The 23,766-nt window shown below is 40.4% G+C and overlaps 1 protein-coding gene across 1 annotated transcript in view; it reads right to left on the bottom strand.

Moving 5' to 3' along the window:
• The window catches only part of LOC122560664 (ankyrin repeat and fibronectin type-III domain-containing protein 1-like), an 868,051-nt gene that overhangs the window by 54,115 nt on the left and 790,170 nt on the right, over window positions 1-23,766 (bottom strand). Inside the window, exons 16-18 of the mRNA XM_043711556.1 lie at window positions 22,655-22,774; window positions 12,231-12,446; window positions 2,334-2,500 (exon numbers count right to left, since the gene is read on the bottom strand). Coding sequence (XP_043567491.1) covers window positions 2,334-2,500; window positions 12,231-12,446; window positions 22,655-22,774 — 503 coding nt within the window. The remainder of the gene's footprint in view (window positions 1-2,333; window positions 2,501-12,230; window positions 12,447-22,654; window positions 22,775-23,766) is intronic.

The raw sequence follows: 23,766 nt of genomic DNA, 5'->3' as shown, positions 1-23,766 counted from the left end.
ATTAAGTGCAAGCCTTCTAGCTCACAATCGGGAGTAGATGATTGGGGAAAGTTTGTCACATTGGGGTAAGCTTCTCGCTAATACATTTTAGGTGGAATATCTCATATGTTGGGAAAATGCATCATATATTGGGGAGGGGCAGTTGGTGGAACTTGAGAGTGTGGTGCTGGAAAAGCACAGCATGTCTGGCAGCATCCAAGGAGCATAAGCTCTTCATCAGGAATGAGGCTTATGGGCCGGGGGTGCTGAGAGATAAATGGAAGGGCGGGGGGTGCGGGGGGGTGGGGGTGGTGCTGGGACTAGGTAGCTGAGAATGACTAGGTAGATGAAAGTGGGGCAGAAGGAATAGGTCAGAGAGGAGGGTGGAGCAGATAGATGGGAAAGATGACGGATAGGTCAAGAGATGGTGCCGTGTTGGAAGCTTGGGACTGGGATAAGGTGAATTGAAGAAATTGGTGAAATCCACATTAATCACGTGTGGTTTCAGGGTCCCAAGGCGGAAGATGAGGCGTTCTTCCTCCAGGCGTCCAGACCAATTCCACCATAGAAAATCCCAGATGGCCTCCTTTTTCAAAGACTGCAATTTCCCCTCTCACATGGTTAACGATGCCCTCCAGCGCATCTACTCCATTTCCCACACCTCCATCATTGAACCCCACCCCTCTCAACGCAACAAGGAAAGATCCCCCATTGGTCTTCACCTTCTATCCCACTAACCTCCATATACATTGCATCATCCTCTGTCACATCCACCACCTACAAACAGACCCCACCACCTACCTACCCCTATCATCCATATCAACATTTTGGAGAGAGCATTCCCTCGGCAACTCCCTTGTCAGATCCACATGCCCCACCAGCCCACACCCCACCCCTGGCACCTTCCCCGCCACTGCAAGAAGTGAAAATTCATGTCACACCTCCCCCCCCCCTCACCTCCGTCCAAAGCCCCAAAGAATCCTTCCACATCTGACAGAAATTTAACTGTACTTCCACAAATGTCATCGACTGTATCTGTTGCACCCGATGTGGTCTCCAGTACATCAGGGAGACAGAATGCCAACTTGTGGATTGTTTCAGAGAACATCTCTGGGACACCTGTACCAACCAACCCCACCGCCCTGTGGCTGAACACTTCAACTCCCCCTCCCACTCCACCAAGGACAGCAGTTCCTGGGCCTCCTCCATTGCCAAATCCTAACCACCCAATGCCTGGAGGAGGAATGCCTCATATTCTTCCTTGAGACCCTGCAACCACAGAGGATTAATGTGGATTTCACCAGTCTCATTTCCCCTCCCCCTACCTTATCCCAGTCCCAAGCCTTCAACCCTGCACTGCCCTCTTGGCCTGTCCATCGTCTTTTCCATCTATCTGCTCCAACCTCCTCTCTGACCTATCACCTTCTCCTCCACCTTCAACTACCTATTGCTTTCTCAGCTACCTTCCCCCAGTCCCACCCCCTCCCATTTATCTGTCAGCACCCTCGGCCCATGCCCAAAACGTTGATTCTCTTGCTTCTCAGATGCTGCCTGACCTGCTGTACTTTTCCAGCACCACACTCTCGACTCTGATCTCCAGCATCTGCAGTCCTCACTTTCTCCAGGTGGGGGGGGGGAGGTACTCTCGACTCTGATCTCCAGCATCTGCAGTCCTCACTTTCTCCAGGTGGGGGGGGGGGAGGTATTTGTCACATGACATTCTCCTCTGCCACGTATGTGTTAGGAACCTGTAATTTTGTTCAGAATTTTAGATGTGCAATATTTCATTTTCTACCTGAAATTAGTGAATGGACAAATGAATCTAAAAAAATGTTTTAAGTTTTTGTTAAAATGCTGCAGTCAGATTTATTTTGCTTCACTTACTTAAACAAGCATGTATGTGAAACATTTTTCCAAACATTTTCTTAGTCATTGTTCTGTGAAGCAATCAGCATTAGACACTCTCTGATGATTAATATATGTGCCTAGTCTCTGCATGTCAGTGAAACAGCCAGCCGACAAAGACTTCTCAGTAAAGCGCAGTCCATTCCACACTGACCTTTGCATACACGATTTCCAGCAGGGATCACTGAATAATTATCAGTAACTGGCACTCTAGCTGATTTCCCTTTTCCCAGCCAGAGACACTGTGAGCCATTGTGGCATCTCAACTGTTGCCCAAATGAGATCATCTAACTCAACACAGACTGTGAATTAAACCTGGCATCGATGGAGTGTATGGCTCAAAACTGCACATGGGAGATTTATATGCAGTACTTTTAAATCAATGTTACAGGGTATTTTCTCACAGTTCAATTAATTATCAACCTATTTGTGTTGTTTCCCTCTGTTACCTGGAAACATTGTGATTGTTTCTTATCTTGATATGACACAGGACATTGGGTAGCTTCTGAGGGACAAGGACATGGATCTGATCAACTGAGCTGCAGAGCTTTAGGTAACCAAGATAAAGTCCTGGAGAAAGGGCCTGATTACTTCTCCTATGATAGGCCAGCTTTTCCTGAAGAGGAAAAAAAAGAGAGAATGAGTGTAGCAGATCGTCTATAATAATCTTAATCATGAAAATACAATAATCTCAATAATATTTTTCATGATTAAAGGCTGTACCATTAAACTGGGTCAATTGGTTCCTCTTTGGTGTAACCAGAGATGTAGAAGCTCATTAACCAATCAAGAAAACGGCATATGCTATGAAATAAAATGCCTATACCTTTACAACTGTGGTACATATAATGCTGAGCATGTGGATTCACATCTCTAGAGACAAGCAGATTAGTATTCAATATCAGAAACTTTGAGTAATTAGTCAGGTCTTTAAAGAGATTAGTGAAAACACAAAATGAAACTGCTCCTCATATAGTATCTTCTGGCAACAAGAATGCTCCTATGAATGCCTAAAATTTCTGTTTGTTCTCTCAGTACATTTTGACCTTTAAAATGAATAGGTTGGCTTCCATATTTAAACAGCTGAGAAAGAATCTGAGATGAATGCATTGAACATTTAGACACAAATTCTATTATGTAATCCTTGTTCAATCCACTATTCTGTGTGTATCCTTTGTGCAACTTACTTTAATTATTCACATTCATTCCAACCTGTGTTTATCTAATTCCAGCATCTGTCTCTCTGACTCCAAACTTGTGTGTTTTATCCTGAATGTAGCACACTCCAGTCCTTAACTCATCCTGCGCATATCTCACCCCAGGCTTTGCATATCCGGCCTGTGTCTTATCCTCTGTTTAGCCCACTACAACCTATGTACACACCATCCTCCTCCAAGCTTGTCACCATCATCAAGCAGGGTGGAACTGAGCTCACAAGATTCATAGAAACATAGGAACTCACATGGTTTATAGGAACATACATATACAAGTTAGGAGCAGTCTATTCAACCTGTCGAGTCTGCTGCACTATTCCATTAAATCATAACGATTGATCTACTCAATGTCCCTTGGTGTCATACCCCCTTTGTACATGTCCAATGTTTGAATGAACAAGGCCTTCTAGGTTTGGAGAATTACTAAAATTCACTACCCCAAGTGAAGAAATTTCTCCTCTTCCCTTAGTGTGCCATCCCTTATTCTGAGACTATGTCCCCTGTTTCTGGACTCAACAGCCATGGAAAACATTCTACTTATATCCAACATGTTACTCTCTCAGCAGTTTGTAAGTCTCAATAAGGTTACATCTCATTCTTCAAAACTGCAGAGTACAGATCCAGTTTCCTCAATCTCACCTCCTAAATGATCCCACCATTTCAGGGATTAGTCTGGTGAACCTACACTTCATTCTATCTATGGCAAGTGCATTCTTTCTTAGTTAAGGAAACCAAAACTACACAATACTCTAGATGTAATCTCTACAATTGCAGCATGACATATTTAGTCTCGTACTTAAATCTCCTTTAGATAAAGACTAACATACAACTTTACAGCTTTCCTAATTACTTGCTCACCCACATGCTAGCATTTAGGGACTTGACACTTTCCAACTTTTCACCATTCATGAAATGCTGTGCCTTTCATGGACAATTTCACACCTATTCACATTATTTCCATCTGCCATGATCTTGCTCATTTATGTAGCCTGTCCAATTTCTCATGAAGCTCCTTAGCATCCTCTTCACAACAAACATTTCCACCCAATGGATGCTAGTTAACATTCATATTGTTCATTCGCAAACTTGTAAATAATACATTTGGTCTCTGCATCCAAATTATATGTTAGGATTATGCTCAGCTGTAGTCCCACCACTGACCCTTGGGATACCCCATTAGTAATGGCTTCCCATTCTGAGGGTGAACTGTTTTTATTCCTTTGTTCTTTGTTAACCAATTATCATGCGTTGGAAGTATGGTAACCTCTACTGAAACGCTGAATCACATGTAGTCTAATTTTAGATTAGATTAGATTCCCTACAGTGTGGAAACAGACCTTTCAGCTCAACCAGTCCACACTAATCCTCCGAAGAGTAACCTACCCAGATCCATTTCCCTCTGACTAATGCACCTAACACTATGGGCAATTTAGTATGGCCAATCACCTGCCCTGCACATCTTTGAACTGTGGGAGGAAATTGGAGCACTCAGAGGAAACCCAAGCAGACATGGGGAGAAGGTGCAAACTCCACACAGACAGTTGCCCGAGGCTGGAATTGAACCTGGAACCCTGGTGCTGTGAGGCAGCAGTGCTAACCACTGAGCCACCATGCCACCCAATGGAGCACTTCACCCAATGTCGGGCGCAAACCCACGACCCTGAGACAAAGAGTCTCATGCTCAACTGACTGAGCTAGCCGGTTTTGTTTACAACATCCAGTATGGGACCTTATCGAAAGCCTCTGAAAATCCAAATGTGTCACATTCACTGGTTCTCCTTTATCTTTGCTACTTTCTAGTCTGCAGGAATCTTTCTAGACTCTGTAGAATTTTAAGAGACAACCACCAAGGCATCCATTATCTACAGTATATAGCCACTTCCTTCAAAACTCTGGGATGTAGGAATTTATTAACCTTCAATCCAATTCAACTTCCTTTGAGTGCTACCTCTTCAAGAATACCAATTTATTTTAGTTCCTTATTTTCACAAGTCTTTTGGTTCCCTAGTATTTCTGGGAGATTATCATGCCTTTGTGAAGTCAGTCACAAAATAATTGTTTAGTTTTTCTAACATTTCCCTATTCTTCACTATAAATTATTATGTCTCCACCTATAACTCTCATTTGTCCTTGCTAATCTTTTCTTACTCACATACCTAAAGAAGATTTTATGGCCTGTTTTTACTAGGCCCATGACAGAGCACTAATGAGAAGGACTGTAAAGTTGAACACTTTTTCCTTATTTTTCTACCTTTATATTGTGTGTTTTGGTTTATTTTCCTGTATTTTAAGATGACACCGGAGAGTGGCAATACTCTACAACATTTTTCCCGATATTTTGTAACAAAATACATGTGACAATAAATAAATAAAATAAAATCACTAGTTGGCATTCATATTTGCATTTCATTCCCTTGATCCTCCATTGCTGTTTTCTAAATTACTTTCAGTTGTTTCAAAGCTTAATACATTTTACAGCAGCCTTATACTACTTCCTTTGATCTAATGCAATGTTTTACTTCTATTGTTAGCCATGGCTGATTCACTTTTTCTTATTCTTTTTAATCTTATTGCAGACCAGGTAAGACTTATTTAAATACCAACTATTACCTATTTGTTGCAAAATCTTTTAGTGCATTTTCCTAATTCACTATAGCTAACATGCTCCCCATACTTTTACAGTTTGCTTTGTTCAGCATTGTGACCCAAATTTCAGAATGATTAATGTCACTTTAAGTTTATACAATCATAGCCAGAGAATCACTTAGAATGGTTTATTTTCTGCTCCCATTTCATTACCACTTGTGTTGTCCAAGAATCTAACTTTGACTATCCACCCCTTTCTCCTCTTCTCCCCCATTTCTCATCGACATGTTGCCCTTGTATTCCTGATATTAATCATCCAAAAGAAGTGTCAGTTTTCACAAGTACACTTGGAATATTAGCTCTATTTGATCACAATTTGTTTTGACTCCTCTATTATCCAGCACTTGAACGACAGAAACTTCCTCCACTGGGCAAAAAGAAGTCTTTTTTTATCCCTGATAGGAAGTCTGTTTCCAAGTCACCAATTCCATTGCTCTCCATTGTCTGAAGCAGAACTAGACTGTTCACAATGCAAGTGTTGTGTTTGATTTTGGGATGAGTTTATGATCAAATATTATGCCATCAACAAAACTGTCTATTTCCACATATGTGACATGGCTCATCTCTGATCTGTCTCAACTTAATCATCACCCATGTCTCTGTGTCTCTAGAATTCACTAATTCTAATGTGTTCCTGGCTGGTCACCCATTTTCAATTAACTTAAGATCATATAAACTTTTGCTGCCTACATTCAAACTCACCTATTATTCGTATGGCCAAACACATACATCGGGTCCTAGTTTGCAAATTATTTTATCTCAAAATTCTCTTTTCTAAATTCCTCTACTACCTGGTCCTCCTTCTCTCTGTAACTGGCTCCAGCCCTACAACCTTTCTGAAACCTCTGTGCTCTTCTAGTTTGCCTTCTTGAACATCTAAATTTTAGACATTCCACCATAGGCATTTGTACTTTCAGCTGTCAAGGTCCAAAGCTTAGGAATTCTTTTCCTTAATCTCACTGCCTCTCTACCTCAGTTTTTAAGGAGTCCTTAAAAAAGGAAACAATCTCCTTGGATAACCTTTGGTCATCTCTTCTAATACTTTATGTAGCTATATGTCACATTTAACTTAATAACACTCCTATGAAGCTCATTAGGCAAGTATTATTACTATGTTAAAATGTTAAATAAATACAAGCTCTTATAATGCTTCTGTAAAAAGAATATGCACAAAGAAGATAGACAACAGAGAGTAAGAGGAAAGATAGTAACATAGCAATTAGAGTAACTATATATGTTATTGCATGGAGTGTGATGATTAAAGCTGAATAGCTGCAAGCACTGGCTTAATAAAGGGCTGAATTGGGTATTAATTGTTCCAAGTTTTAAGGTCTTCATGAAAGTTAGGGAAGGAAATAAAAGAGGGATGATAGTACTGGTTAAAGAGAATATTACACTGCAGGAGAGTGATCATGCCTTGGAGGGGCCAAGGACAAACTCTATTTGTCTAGAGCTAAGAAACACAACAAGTATCATCGTTAGGTTTATTCTCTGATCACCAAATAAAGGGAAAGATATAGAGAATACATTTTCAAGTAAATTACAGGGAAGTACGAAGTCTAGGGTGTAGTTATAATGAGGGACCTTTAATATCCAAAAATAGCATGGATAATAACAGCATTAAGTCCAGAGAAGGAAAAGAGTTCAGCATAACGTTCTACATCAGTATGTTTCCAGTCCAATGAGGAACAAGGCATCTCTGGATCTGTTTCTGAGGAATGAATAGGACAAATGAATCAAAAATCAGTAGGGGATCATCAGGGACAGTGTTAAAAGAGTTAATGATACAACTCCAATATGACTGTTCTTTGGAAATCCAAAGAAGTGTCATTGGACTTTAAAGGTAAATTCTGTTTCTCTCTTCACAGATGTTGTCAGGTCTGCTGCTTTTGTCCACTACATTTCATTTTTATTTCCAATCTTCAGCATCTGCAGTACTTTACAAAGGAACAGAGAAACATGGGAAAAAGGAGCAGGAGTGAACTATTCAACTCTTTGAACCTGCTCTCCAATCAGTATGGTTTTGTTCAATCATCCAAATAGGCCTGTTCCTGCTTTTTCCTCATATCCTTTGATCTCTTTAGCCCTAAGTGCTATCTGTAACTTGAAATCATACCGTGCTTTAGCTTTGACTACTTCCTGTGGTAGTGTTTCCATGGCTCATCACTCTATAGCTGAAGAAATTTGCTTTCATTTAATTAGAATCAGAGTCTGACAGGCAAAACTGTAATTGAGAAATGGGCTGCTTTTAAGGATGTGACTGTTTTGGTACAATCAAGGTTCATAACTATGAGATGAAGATTTCCGAAAAATAAAAATCAAAGCTCACTGAATGGTGAAAGAGTTAAAATTAAGCCAAAGCTAAAAAACAATGTGTATCACAGATTTCAGATTTATAATATGCATAAGAATGATGCTAGATAAAGGAGGGGAAGTGAAAAAGTAAATAAGAGCAACAGAGAGATAGCATGAGAAGACACAGAGCTGACAAAATAAGGGAATCTAAACATCTTCTATAAGAAAAGATAGTCAAGTAGTGATAAAAAAGATTAAAAACTAAAAGCATCTGCATTTATCAAGGAAAAATATTTTGTCAAAAAGACTTTGAAAGAGAATGCAGTTGGGAGACTGGCTGGAGCTAAAATTGATGTAAAGGAAATATGAGAGTTCCTAGCTATAGTGACATGAATCACTAGGACAGGATCAGATATATCCAAGGATACTAGGGAAATAAGGATAGAAGTTGCAGAAAAATTTGCCATATCCTTCAATCCTCCTTAGATATATGGGTGGTGATAGAAACCTGAAGAATCATAAATGTTACAAAGTTTTGAAATTTTATTATGTTGCCAATCTTTGATTTAATACTTGAGACTTTCATTTGAAAAAAAAATTTAAATAGAACAGTAGAATGTAGTTTTGAGATTTGTAGCTTAGGTTGAGTTTCAGATTGTAAGTCTGCTCACTGAGCTGGAAGGTTTGTATGCAGACGTTTCATCACCATGCTAGGTAACATCATCAGTGAGCCTCAGGTGAAGCTGGTGCTATGTCCCACTCTCTGTTTATGTGTCTTGGTCTCTTAAGGTGGGTAATATCATTTCCGGTTCTTTTTGTCAGAGGTTAGTAAATGGGGTTCAAATTGATGTGTTTATTGATGGAAGTCCCATTTGAAAGCCAGGCCTCTAGGCAATCCCTTCCATGTCCCTGTTTAACCTGTCCTAAGATGAATGTGTTGTCCCAGTCAAAGTGGTGTCCTTCTTCATCTGTATGTAACGATACTAGTGATAATGGGTCACGTCTTTTGGTGGCTAGTTGGTGTTCATACATCCCAGTGGCTAGTTTTCTGCATGTCCATCCGATGTAGTATTTATTACATTCCTTGCATGGTATTTTGCAAATAACATTTGTTGGTGGTATAGGGTCCTTTTAGAGAATGCCTACAACATCATCAACAATGTCTTTACTGGCATAAAATTAACAAAAGAGGAGAAGAGCAACAACAGACAACCCTTCCTAGTTGCCACTCTGGAACGAACAGTTATTAGAAACTTCAGAGTCTAGAGTGTGGTGCTTTAAAAGCAGGTCATGCAGCATTTGAGGAACAGGAGAATCAACATTTTGTGCATAAGCTCTTCATCAGGAATGAGGCTAATGGAGAAGTTCAGACCAGCGTCTAAAGGAAAACAACACACAGAGACGACATACTCAACTACAGAAGCAATCATCCCAACACCCACAAACGGAGCTGCATCAGGACATTATTTAAACAGGTCACAACACACTGTGGCAACCAGGAACTACGAGCAGCAGAAGAAAAATACATATACAGCGTATTCAAGAAGAATGGGCACCTGGTAAATACAGTCCGCCGATTCCTAAACAACAAACTCAAACAAGCAGATACACCGCGCCGAGAAACTCTATCCCCAATACCAAACAAATACATCTCTGAAATGACTACCAGACTACTTCGATCCCTTGGCATCATGGTAGCCCACAACAGACTTAAACAGAGGCTGATGAACCTAAAGGACCCTATACCAACAACCAGCAAAACAAATAGCATTTACAAAATACCATGCAAGGACTGTAACAAACACTACATCAGACGGACAGGCAGAAAACTAGCCACCAGGATACACAAACACCAACTAGCCAACAAAAGACATGACCCACTATCCTGACATATAGATGAAGGAGGACACCACTTTGACTGGGACAACACATCCATCCTAGAACAGGCTAAACAGAGACATGCATGGGAATTCCTAGAGGCCTGGCAATCAAACTGGAACTCCATCAATAAACACATCAATTTGGACCCCATTTACCAATCTCTAAGAAAAAGGACCAGAAATGATATCACCCATCTTACGAGAACAAGACATAAATAGAAAGAAGGACATAACACCAGTGCTTCACCGGAGGCTCACTGATGATGTTACCTAGCATGGTGATGAAACATCTGAAAACAAACCTTCCAGCTCAGCGTGCAAACTTACAGCCGGAACAGTAGATTGTACTTTAAAATCACTGTAGAGTTCACCTGAACTACAAGAATAGTCAACTTTCTGACATTGGTTAAGAAGAGACATAACTGAGCAGTTCCCTATGAAACCTGACATTGATTGAACTATCTGAGGGAAAAAAAAACATAGGGCATAAGTAACAATCATCTCAACCTCAAGAATTGCCAGAGTCTAAACCTATTATGTAAAAGGATGCTAAAGACTCCTATTTATTTCAACAGAATCTTGAAAGCTTCAGAACAGGAGGGTCAGTGTCAGCTTAGATTAAAAAAAGGACAGAAAATAACACATTTTGGTAAATGATTATTTTTCAGTCTTATAGCAGTGTACTCCAGGGATCCGTGCTCAGTGCACTGCTTTTGAAAGATGACTTGGAATTGGAACATGGAGTAAAAGTTCAAAACTTGACAACAATTTTGAGTAGTAGCCAACAGTGAGAATGGGTCAAATCTTAAGTTTTATTTGGAGAAGACCCAGTTGTGTCAAGTTTTGGTGGGAATTTTGCCTCGAGGATCATGAGTTTTCTTGCTGCAAGTTACCAAACTTGCCTCAGTCATTGCCTGTCCCACCCATATGGTGTTCCTCTTGTCCTAATTGACCTATGACTATATGATCCCCACCTTACCACCTGTAATTCCCAGAACAGGAACAATAGCATTGGTTTTGCATCAAATGGAGTACTGTTTTCCTTTCAGCATGCAATGGAGAGGGGGTAGAAAGGATGCGTGAAAATAGTTTCAGGGTGAGAGATTCTGTATGTGGATTGATTGAAGAAGATATAACAATTCTACTTCCAAGAAGAGAAGGTTGAAAGAAACATGGCAGAGATATTTGAAATCAGGAGAGATCTGAACAGAATAAGTAGAGGCAAACTTTGGATCAACAGAAGGATCACAATAGAGGGAACAATTATCAAAAGTTGCTGGCAAAGAACCAATGCAATGTAAGGAAAACCTTTTATGCAGCAATTGGTTGGGATCTGGAATGCACTTACTTAGTGTGTGCCAGATGCAGATTCAATTGTAGCTTTCAAAAAGGAATTAGATAATTATTTAGATATAACATTATTACATGGATACAAGTGGGATAAAGAGTTGTTCAACAGAGTGCTGTCACAGACATGACAAGCCAAATGGCCTCCTTCAGCAGTGATCCTTGAAAGCTGCTGTATAAATACAAATTGTGCTTGTTGTATAACTTGTCCCAGCCTGTTTATCTGCTTTGTGGCAGTTCTATAAAGCTGGATCTGGTCTTAGAGGTGGTGCAAGGGTAAAACCATAGAAATATTTAACTTTTATGATTTGTATGATAAATTTAATGCATTGTGAGACTAAGGGTCAGTGTAAATCAGTCAGAACAGAACTAATAGATGACAGGGTCTACCAGTAGGATAGTAAATAGACAACAATGTTAAACTGCTGAAAATTAAATTCAGAAAAATCTACACACAAAAAAAAGTGTGAAAATACACAATGAGGACTGGAAGTAAATTTAACTGAGACTTTAAAGGAATAGAGATAGCTACATGGAATGAAATGTTGCCAGTCAATATGCAGATGAGGTAGGAAATTAAAGATGCAGCGGTGTTGTTGATTACAGTAGTGGCAGAGCATGTTGAATAGGACATGCTCAAAATTGTCGCTGAAAGTCAAAGAAAGTAACTAATTGAATTGCTTGGCAGATCCCTATTCCAAGAATATATTTCTGTTCTTGAGATAACTGCCCAGACATCAGCCATCCATGACCAAGATCACAAGCATCGACCTCTGCCAGCACTGTGGTCCCTAAACAAAACATTAGTGGGGAATTTGGTCCTTCACAAAAAAAGTTAGTTGTGTTGCATTACAAACAAATGAAATGCCATTGAACTAAAAAATAGCCAATTCGTCTCTCTATTTCATGTCAGCTTTAGCTGTGTGTTAACTTGTAAACAGTGTTTTATTAACTGTCATCCTACATGGAGAGTTAACAGCAACATATCCAGTGCAGTGGGATCTTCTGAAGAGGAGAGTGACTTGCGTTGAGTCTGGAACTTAGACAGGGGAATCCATCTGACACTCTCTAGACTCTGGTACGTGCCCAGTTCCTTCAGGGTCACGATCAGTACATTGCCATGCTTGTCTTTGATGGGTTCGAAGTACACCTGGCCAAGATTTTGGGTTCCCAGCAGTCCCTGAAAATAAAGAGAATTTAAGAAAAATTAGGATCAGAAAAGCAGCAGGGCTAAGTTTTTAAATTTTTACATTATTTTATTACAGTGTGCCTGGCAAGGCCATCATTTGTTACTCATTCCTGATTGCCCTTGAGGTGGTAAGCTGCCATTCTAAGCCACTGCAGTTCATCTGGTGCAGGTCCACCACCTTGTTGTCAGGCAAGTGAGTTCCAGGACTTTGACATGGTTACAGAGAAGGAAAGGTGACTTTCAAAGTTAGGATAGCATTTTGTTTATTGTTTATTTCAGGGAACTTTCAAGTGACATTTTTCCCTTGTATCTGCTGCTCTAGTCCTTCTAGTGGCAAAGGTTGTAGATTTGAAATGTCATGTTAAAGTAGCATGTTGAATTGATGCAGTGCATCTTGTACATGATGTGGACTACAGCCACAGTGGTGGATGTAATTAATATTTAAAGTGGTGAATCGGTTGCCAATGAAGAGGGTTCTTTTCTCCTTGTTGATGTTGAACTACTGGTTCATTGTTGAATTTGCATTCATCTAGGTATATGAAGAGCATTCCATCATATGCTTGCCTTGTGCCTTGTTGGTGGCCAGATTTTGTTGAGTTAGGAGGGGAGTTCCTCACTGCAGAATTCCCAGACTCTGACCAGCTTTGTATAGTTTTTTAAATAGCTGGTCTAGTTCAGTTTCTGGTCAATGATAACCTCCAGTATATTATGGTGGAGGATACATTGATAGAAATGCAAAAGAATATCAACGGAGGAATGTTAGTTTCTCTCATTTTATATATGGTTATTAGTTGATGCGAATGTTTCTTTCCACCCATCCAGCCCAGCCTGAATGCTACCCAGACCCTGCATCTGGAAACACATTGCTTTAGTATCTGAAGAGTCTGAAGAAGGGCCTGTGCCCGAAACGTCGAATCTCCTGTTCCCTGGATGCTGCCTGACCTGCTGTGCTGTTCCAGCAATAAAGTTTCAACCCATATCTGAAGAGTCTCCAAATAGTATTTAACAGTGTGCAAATATCAGCAAACATTTAAGAAGCACCTAAAGATGGTTGGGTCTGTCATGTCAATTATGATGGTCACATAATCAGGCACTCATCAGGAACTGTTTAATCCCATGAGTTAGCTTATTTAAGACAGTGAGTCAATAAAGTGTGGTGCTGGAAAAAGCATAGCAGGTCAGGCAGCATCTGAGCAGTAAGAGAGCTGATGTTTCAGGCTTAACCCTTCATCAGGACCAGATTAAGGGTTAAGCCTGAAACATCGACTCTCTTGCTTTTCAGATGCTACATGATCTGCTATGCTTTTTCCAGTGCCATACTTTATTGACACTGACTTCTCCAGCATCTGCAGTCCTCGCCATCTCCTATTTAAGACAGTGAACCACAACAAATTATGAAGCAGATGTTATAGCAAACCAGCTGATTTGCAGCTTGCAAGCATATCCCAGACTGTCAAGCAGAGTCGCAACATTGTATCCACACATGGAGTCCTTAAGAGGTGAATTCTGTTATTTGGAAGGTATACATACAACAGCACCTAAAACTCTATCCTAGTGACTGCGATATCAGTGTGATGGGGATGACATGATTGGCTCCAACAATCATAATCACTTTCCTTTATGTCAGTTTGTTGTGACATTCTAGCAATTGATACAACTGAGTGGCTTGCTTGGCCATTTCAGAGGGCAGTTGAGGATCAACCACATTGCTATGGCGCTGGAGTCACACATAGGTAAGGATGGCAGATTGCCTTCCTTAAAAGGACATTAGTGAACCAGATGGGCTTTTCTGACAATTACAATGGTTTCATGGTCATCAGTCAACACTTAATTCCAGATTTTCTTTTATTGAATTCAAGTTCCACCATCTGCCATTTGAACCCAGGACCCCAGAATATTATTCTGGATTTCTGGATTAATAGTCAAGGTATAATAGCACCAGCTCCTGATCTCATTACAGCCTTGGTTCAACCATGGACAAAAGAGCTGAATTCCAGAGGTGAGGTGAGACTGACAGCCCTTAACATCAAGGCTGCATTTGACCAAGTATGGCATCAAGGAGCCCTGGCAAAACTGGAATCAATGGGTATCAGGGGGCAAACACTCCACTGGTTAGAGTCATACCTGGCACAAAGGAAGATGGTTCTGGTTGTGGAGAGTCATTCATCCCAGCTCCAGGAAATCTCTGCAGGAGTCCCTCAGGGTAGTGTCCTAGGCCCAACAATCTTAAGCTGCTTCAACAATGACCTTCCCTCTGTCATAGATCACAAGTGGAAATGTTTGCCAATGATTGCACAGTGCTCAGCACCGTTCACAACTCCTCAGGTACTGAAGCAGACCATGCTCAAATGCAACAAGATCTGAATAATATCAGGCTTGGGCTGACAAGAGGCAAGTAACATTCATGCCACACAAATGCCAGACAATGACCATTACCAATAAGAGAAACTCTAACTACCGCCCCTTGACATTCAATGGTACAACCATCACTGAATCCCCTACTGTCAGAATCCTTGGGGTTACCATTGATCAGAAACCCAACTGGACTCACCACATAAACACAGTGGCTACAAGAACAGGTCAGAGACTAGGGATACTGCAGCAAGTAACTCACTTCCTCACACCCCAAAGACTATCCACCATCTACAAGGCACAAGTCAGGAGTGTGATGGAATACTCTCCATTTGCCTGGATGGGTGCAGCTCCAACAACACTCAAGAAGCTTGACACCATCTTGCTCGATTGGCACCACATCTACAAACATTAAATCCCTCCACCACTGGTGCTCAGTAACAGCAGTATGTACTATCTACAAGATGCACTGCAGAAATTCACTACAGTTCCTTAGACATCACCTTCCAAACTCACAACCACTTCCATCTAGAAGAACAAGGGCAGCAAGTACTTGGGAACATCACGACCTGCAAGTTTGCCTCCAAGCCACTCACCACGCTGAAATATATCGCTGTTCCTTCAAAGTCATTGGGTCAAAATCCTGGAATTCCTTCCCTACCAGCTTTGTGGGTCAACCCATAGCAAGTGGACTGCAGCGATTCAAAAAAGCAGCTCACCACCACCTTCTCAAGGGCAAGTGGAGCTGGGCTATCAATGGTGGCCAGCCAGCAAAGCCCAAGTCCCACAAATGAATTACAAAAAAAGGTTTGTTTCAACCAGTGGAAATTTAATTCCCACTGACATCAATTTTGCTAGGGCTCCTTATTGCCATACTCAGTCAAATGTTGCCTGATATCAAGGATCGTAACTGTCATCTCACTTTAAAATGAGAAAATATAGGACAAGTTACGTAAAATTACTTTGACTTCCCTTGAGATTAGAAGGTTGAAGTCATATGAATTAAGTTTTTAAAAATGGTAACAGGATTTCTTCCAGGTGGAAGATCTGGATAAAGAAGGGATAATATTTTGGGAGTAAAATCAGGAAGAGCAGTAGCTAAGTGTGAGGTGATTCACTTTGGTAAGAGTAACAAAAAGATGGGGTACTGTGCTAATGGTCGGATACTTGGTAGTGTGGATGAGCAGAGGGATCTTGGTGTCCATGTACACAGATCTTTGAAAGTTGCCACCCAGGTATGTAGTGCGGTGAAGAAGGCATATGGCGTACTGGCTTTTATTGGTAGAGGAATTGAATTCCGGAGTCCTGAGGTCATGTTGCAGTTGTATAAGACTCTGGTGCGGCCGCATCTGGAATATTGTGTGCAGCTTTGGTCGCCATACTATAGGAAGGATGTGGAGGCACTGGAACAGGTACAGAGGAGGTTTACCAGGATGTTGCCTGGTATGGAAGGAAGATCGTATGAAGAAAGACTGAGACACTTGGGGCTGTTTCCATTAGAGAAAAGAAGGTTTAGGGGTGACTTGATTGAGGTGTACAAGATGATTAGGGGGTTAGATAGGGCCGACAGTGGGCTTGGATCGGCACAACATCGAGGGCCAAAGGGCCTGTACTGCGCTGTATTCTTCTATGTTCTGTACAAAGGACAAAGGAATCTAGATCATTCTCGCCTCAAAGGTTGTAGATGACGGTTCAGTTGAAATTTTCAGGCTTGAGATTGATATATCTTTAAATAACAGAGGTCATAGAGTCATAGGGATGTACAGCATGGAAACAGACCCTTCGGTCCAACCCATCCATGCTGACCAGATATCCCAACCCAATCTTGTCCCACCTGCCAGCACCCGGCCCATATCCCTTCAAACCCTTCCTATTAATATACCTATCCAGATGCCTCTTAAATGTTGCAATTGTACCAGCCGCCACTGCTTCCTCTGGCAGCTCATTCCATACACGTACCATCCTCTGCATGAAAAAGTTGCTCCTTAGGTCTTTTTTATATCTTTCCTCTCTCACCCTAAATCTATGCCCTCTAGTTCTGGACTCCCCGACCTCAGGAAAAAGACTTTGTCTATTTACTCTATCCATGCTCCTCATAATTTTGTAAACCTCTATAAGGTCACCCCTCAGCCTCCCACGCTCCAGGGAAAACAGCCCCAGCCTGTTCAGCTCTCCCTATAGCTCAAATCCTCCAACCCTGGCAACATCCTTGTAAATCTTTTCTGAACCCTTTCAAGTTTCACAACATCTTTCCTATAGGAAAGAGACCAGAATTGCACGCAATAATCCAATAGTGGCCTAACTAATGTTCTGTACAGCCACAACATGACCTCCCAACTCCTGTACTCAATACTCTGACCAATAAAGGAAAGCATACCAAACACCTTCTTCACTATCCTATGTACCTGCGACTCCATTTTCAAGGAGCTATGAACCTGCACTCCAAGGTGTCTTTGTTCAGCAACACTCCATAGGACCTTACTATTAAGTGTATAAGTCCTGCTAAGATTTGCTTTCCCAAAATGCAGTACCTCGCATTTATCTGAATTAAACTCCATCTGCCACTTCTCAGCCCATTGGTCCATCTGGTCAAGATCCTGTTGTTATCTGAGGTAACCCTCTTCGCGGTCCACTACACCTCCAATTTTGGTGTCATCTGCAAACTTACTAACTGTACCTCTTATGTTCGCATCCAAATCATTTATGTAAATGACAAAAAGTAGAGGACCCAGCACTGATCCTTGTGGCACTCCACTGGTCACAGGCCTCCAATCTGAAAAACAACCCTCCACCACCACCCTCTGTCTTCTACCTTTGAGCCAGTTTCTATATCCAAATGGTTAGTTCTCCCTGTATTCCATGAGATCTAAACTTGCCAATCTGTCTCCCATGGGCAACCTTGTCTAACGCCTTACTGAAGTCCATTTAGATCACATCTACTGCTCTGCCCTCATCAATCCTGTTTGTTACCTCTTCAAAAAACACAATCAAGTTTGTGAGACATGATTTCCCACACAGAAAGCCATGTTGACTATCCCTAACCAGTCCTTGCCTTTCCAAATACATGTACATCCTATCCCTCAGGATTCCCTCCAACAACTTGCCCACCACTGACGTCAGGCTCACTGTTCTATAGTTCCCTGGCTTTGAATATGTTATTTTGAATATGGGTAGACTTATGAGGCATAGCAGTATAATTGAGATTGAGATCAACTATGATCTAATTGACTGACAAAATAGGTTGAAGGAGCTGAATGGCCTCCACGTATGTTCTTCAAATAAAAAAAATGATAGTCAGTAGTTTTCCATTACTGCATTAATCAATATTATTGTCATCAGGTCACAATCCTGGAACTCCAAACAAACAGCAATGTGGGCTGAAACAATTCAAAAGATAGTTCACCATCATCTTCACAAGTGGAACAGAGGTGGACAATGAATATAGGTCTTGCCAGTGACACCTGCATGTTATTGAGGTGGCATGATGTATGTCTTTCTCAGACTGACTGACAATTACCTTTAGAACAGGATATTAAACAAATAAATTGAAAAGGGCTTTAAAAACTTGCTAATTAACCCGTTAGTATGTTTCAATATATTGAATACGTGGTTTTACATTTTTTTAACACTTCTCTTACATAAATGAACAAAGTACTATAAAGAAAATTTGAAGATCACTTGGGATACAATCCTTCATAAAGTTTGTTGAAGTTTTCCCATCAGACCATGTGTTGTTTATATGCTTCAGTTGACAGGCACCCAAGTGATCAATATTAAATACTGCTGGGGCAAGTAAAACACAGTTAGATACAAAATAAAAGTTCCCTCTAGTCTAGATTGTCCCATCAAATGTGCTTGGGAAAGGTGCAGAACGGGTTACATATGAAATTTCTTCATTCTACATTGTTGCCTCAAACATTCCTGGGACAGGTATATTATAGTGTACATCTGCAGAAAAGGTCTCCTAGCTGATGCATCTTATTATATTCATTTCTAGGATGAATGTGGATATATGAATATGAATGATAAGGTCAGAATATATAGCTTTTAAATAGAGATTGAATTATGTCATTTCCTGGCTCAATTATCTTTCATCTCTTATGGCTTAAAACTTTGTTTTCACTATATTAACATTTTACTTTAAGCAATGTTTTGCAATTCCATTTAATCTAAGTCTACAAGAAGGGTATATTCAGATTAGTAGACTAATTTGGTGCACAGCAGGAGAATTCTTGGCATGTAACTGATATGTAGTGTGGGTGCTGAAATCAGCTTTTAAACCAGCCACAACCAAGTACCCAATCCTGTATATGAACCAGGACAGCTGTGGCACGCCACATTCAGCCCTCACCCAACTTCCACAGAGCTATAGCTAGAAGAATGCTAACAGATTTTCAGTAAGTGGAGAGAATTACCCATTTCCTTACAACCTCTATAAAGACTTGGAGTACCACATGAATAGTGTCATATGTATGTAGATGGGCACAGCTTTATTTCTGATGTAAGACACAATGTTTGCAAAACAATGAGCACAGGTGGCAATATCTTCCAGCATGGACAGGAGAAATTGGGGAGACGATAAAGAGTAGTAGTGGATCTACATTGTACTTACAGGAGAAATGCTGACTGGAGTGATCCTTAACTAAGTTTAAAATTACAGTTATTTCCAATTAACATCAGAACCTCAATGCCAACTGCTGAACATTTCCAATAATCTCCAAGTATAAAGAGGAGTGGCATTGGAGCAGGCAACTGAGAAATTCTCGAATGAGTTGGATAAAGTATTTAAGTTTGTAAAAGAAAGGCAAATGAACATTAATATAGACAATTGTTAAAATGTCATGAAACAAACAGATAGGCAGCAGACACACCATACTTTTACATTGATCTTTAATGTAGTAATACCTCAAGAAATGGATCCAAGGAATATTATTAACTGAATAATTTGACATTGAACCATGTATGAAGATACTAGAGCAGACAAGGTAGGTTTTAAGTTTGTACCTTAATAGGGAAGGTGAGGCAGACAGGTTCATACAGGATGTTCAAGAGCTTTCGGTCTTGGCAAGCCCTGAGTACAGAGCCACCAATGTTGAAGTAATGGCTTCTCAAAAGGTCAAGTGGCAGAGTGTAGATATCATGGAAAGTTGTAGAGTTGGAGGAGGCTACAGCGATAAGGAGGGGTGAGACCATGGAGTGATTTGAATACAAGCATGAGAATTTTAAAATCAAAGAATTGTTTTATAACCAGGAGCCCACATAAGTTAATTTGCAATCGTTAATGTACGAATGAGACTTGGTATAAGTTAGGATACAGGTTGTAGATCTTTGCATGTGCTTAAATTTATGAAGGGTAGAAAATAGGAAGTCAGCCAGGAGTGTGAGAGAATAGTGATATGTGGATATAAACATGGCACGGATGAAGGTTATGGCCTCACATCTACTGATGCAAGGGTGGAGTCAGGTGTTATTATGGAGGTGCAAGTAGGCAGTATGAGTGATCATGGACATCTGATCAGTAATTCATCTCAGGATAAAATCCAATCAGTGAATGGACCAGGATAAGGTGGGAAGAGATTCTAGGAACTTAAGATTTCATGTTGAACATGTTCAACTATTGAATAGCACAATAGCAAGGCAGAGAAATACAATAAAACAAACAGAATATTATTTGAAATTGAGTATTTAAACTTGAATAAAGGAACACAGGTTCAATCTTGTTAAAACGTAAATATAGGCCTGAATGTTGTTAGCAAAGATTAATCAATGTGTGAAATTGATTTCCAGATAATGTAGATGAGACAGAAATCCATGAATAATTTATAAAATAATTGGATACCATGGTGATAAGAAGCAGTCAGCCTTAAGGTTTCTCTGGTTGGATGACACACCAACCATCATCTGTCAATATTTTTCAGCAGTAGAGGTGGCCTGATACCAGGTGTGCCCAGTCCATCATTCCCTCACAGTAAGCTTACTGCCCAGTTTCTCTCTGATCCATAGTAGGCTTGTTGCCCGATCTTTTCTGTCTGAGACCGAGCATAGTTCCCAACCTATTGCTCCCTGACATGAGTATGCCTTATCCTTGTCTATCATTGTCTGTACAAAGCTAGGGGGAGAGAGAAAAGAGAGTTTAAATATATAAGATTTTCATTTTTAAAAAATGGAGAACTTCTCTAACACTTCCCCATATATTAGAAACATAGAAGCCATGTACATGGCTGGGGAATCAGTTATAGGTCAATACAATCCATTCAAATAGCTTCAACTGCTGTGGACGGAATGGGTGTGATGCACCAGGAATAGACCTCACACTGCAGAGGTTCAGTATTGGATGTCTCAGTAACAATCTGAACTGTTCCTCATATTCTACGTGTGGAGCAGACAGCCATAATTGCCCAAAACATCAATTTTTCTGCTCCTCGTTTGCTGCCTGACCAGCTGTGCTTTTCCAGCACTACTCTAATTTTGATTCTAACCTCCAGCATCTGCAATACTCACTTTTGCCATATTTTCCCTAGCCTATCTTCAAAGCAATTGATCAGCGCAATTTTGGGATATATACTTTCATCACAAGCACAGTCCAGATGTAAAAGTAAATATGTTTGCCTCTTTCATATATGTTAGAGTGTGTCCTATTGTTAGTCAGTTTAAGACCATTAACTCCAGTTTTAATGATTTATGACATCAGTTGCATTCTAGTGTTTCTTGTATTATTGAACATTTTGTTCAACTCCTCCTTTGGCATATAATTGAAGTTCTCTTTAGGTTTTATCTTACTTTATATTAATCTGCAGTAAACTGAACATGAGAGTCAGATAATTTGGTTTCTGTGATGCAATCAGTGAGCTGCTCATCTCAGCTTTCAGAGAGCCCAAAAGAACAATTAAAGCTGATGAAAAGACAGTTCTGGTCAGAAATGTTGATATTATGTGTAGAAAGTCTTAGTGACATCTTTAAACTAGGCTATTTGATGAGGAACTGAATTTCTGCCTGAATTTACAAATCAGTACAAATCTGTCAATAATATGATGGCTGGGGAATACCTAACTAACAGTGATCAAGATGTTATTAAATTCACGCTAAGAATTAAGAGTAGGTTGAGTCACAAACCAAGACTCCAAATGCCAGTCACCTCAGTTTTGGGGGAAATAAGGATAAGAGCTTGGATATGACCACATTAGACACAGCAAAGGGGAGGAAATGACCTTGTAGTCTTATTGCTAGACTGTTAATACAGAATCCCAGGTAATGTTCTGAGGGCCTGGATTTGAATCTTGCCACAGCAGATGATGGAATTTAAATTTAATGAACATCTGGAATTATGTGTCTCATGGTGACCATGAATCCATTGACAATTGTCAGGAAAAAAACCCAACTGCTTGATTAATCTACTTTAGGGAAAATGCCATCTTTACCTGGTCTAGTTTAGATGTAACTCCAGACCCATAGCAATGTGATTGATGCTTAATTGCCTTCTGGGCAAGTAGAGATGGGCAATAAATGCTGGCCTAACCAGTGATGCCCTTATCCCATAAATGAATAAAAAAAGCTAAAATGAATCTAGGCATTGTTCAAGGAGTATATTTTAAAATACAAGACCAATAATCAACAAGTGTGGTCAACAAAATAGATTATAAAAGAATGGTCTTATATAGCAATTATAATATGCATGGTGGGCATTGCATCAGTCTACAACTCACACAAACAATAAACATTTTCTGACCTCATTGAAACTACACATGGAGTGGGGTATGGTTGCAATGGATCAGACAGGCTTAACAAGATATGAAGTGATTCTAATTAATGTCCATTCAGCTCAATGAACTGAGAAAACTTTCACTCACCTGAAGTTGAGCAACTGCTACAAGCATCTTATGACGAGCCTGTAATACTGACGAGCACGAAGATAAAGAGGGACACAGACATTGACTTAGCCATCGACTATCTTCCCACATACATGATACCTGTGTTAGAAAGGAAGTGGTGAGCAGATAATGAGAATAATTATACTTTGGCTAACACAACTTGTGACTGATTATTAAACATTTCTGATAATCTGAATTCACTGTCATTCCTTGAAACACACTTATAATTCACAAGGTGTTTCACAGCTTGCAATATGCTTTGCATTACATTTTACATCAGAGGAGTAGGTGTAAGATTGTGTTTTTGGGTGCTGAACACATTTCAGTCAACACAATATGGCAATTTCAACCATCCACCGTCATATCCCTGAAAAGCATGCAACTGATCTTACATAATTTTATAAATCACAGTGCAGAGTATTGCATCTTCCCTAAACACTCAACAGGCCCATGCCATGAGTGAAAATAACAAGCTATATTCATATAGTACTTTAATGTAGTAAAATTTCATAAGATACTTCAATAGGGACATTACCAAATAATGTTTGACGCAGCCACATAAGAAGGTATGAGTGCAGGGGACCAAAATCTTAAGAATAAATTTCCAGGAGCATTTTAAATGAGGAAAGAGGAACAGAGAGGTTTTAGAGTCATAGAGTCATAGAGATGTACAGCATGGAAACAGACCCCTCGGTCCAACTCATCCACGCCGACCAGATACCCAACCCAATCTAGTCCCACCTGCCAGCACCCGGCCCATATCCCTCCAAACCTTTCCTATTCATTTACCATCCAAATGCCTTTTAAATGTTGTAATTGTACCAGCCTCCACCACTTCCTCCGGCAGCTCATTCCAAACACGTACCACACACTGCGTGAAAAAGTTGCCCCTTAGGTCCCTTTTATATCTTTCCCCTCTCACCCTAAACCTATGCCCTCTAGTTCTGGACTCCCCCACCCCAGGAAAAAGACTTTGTCTATTTACTCTATCCATGCTCCTCATAAATTTGTAAACCTCTATAAGGTCACCCCCCAGCATCCGACGCTCCAGGGAAAACACCCCAGCCTGTTCAGCCTCTCCCTATAGTTCA

This window comes from Chiloscyllium plagiosum, chromosome 21, assembly GCF_004010195.1.
Source record: "Chiloscyllium plagiosum isolate BGI_BamShark_2017 chromosome 21, ASM401019v2, whole genome shotgun sequence".
Lineage (NCBI taxonomy): Eukaryota > Metazoa > Chordata > Chondrichthyes > Orectolobiformes > Hemiscylliidae > Chiloscyllium > Chiloscyllium plagiosum.
This window is presented reverse-complemented; position numbering and strand designations above follow the sequence as displayed.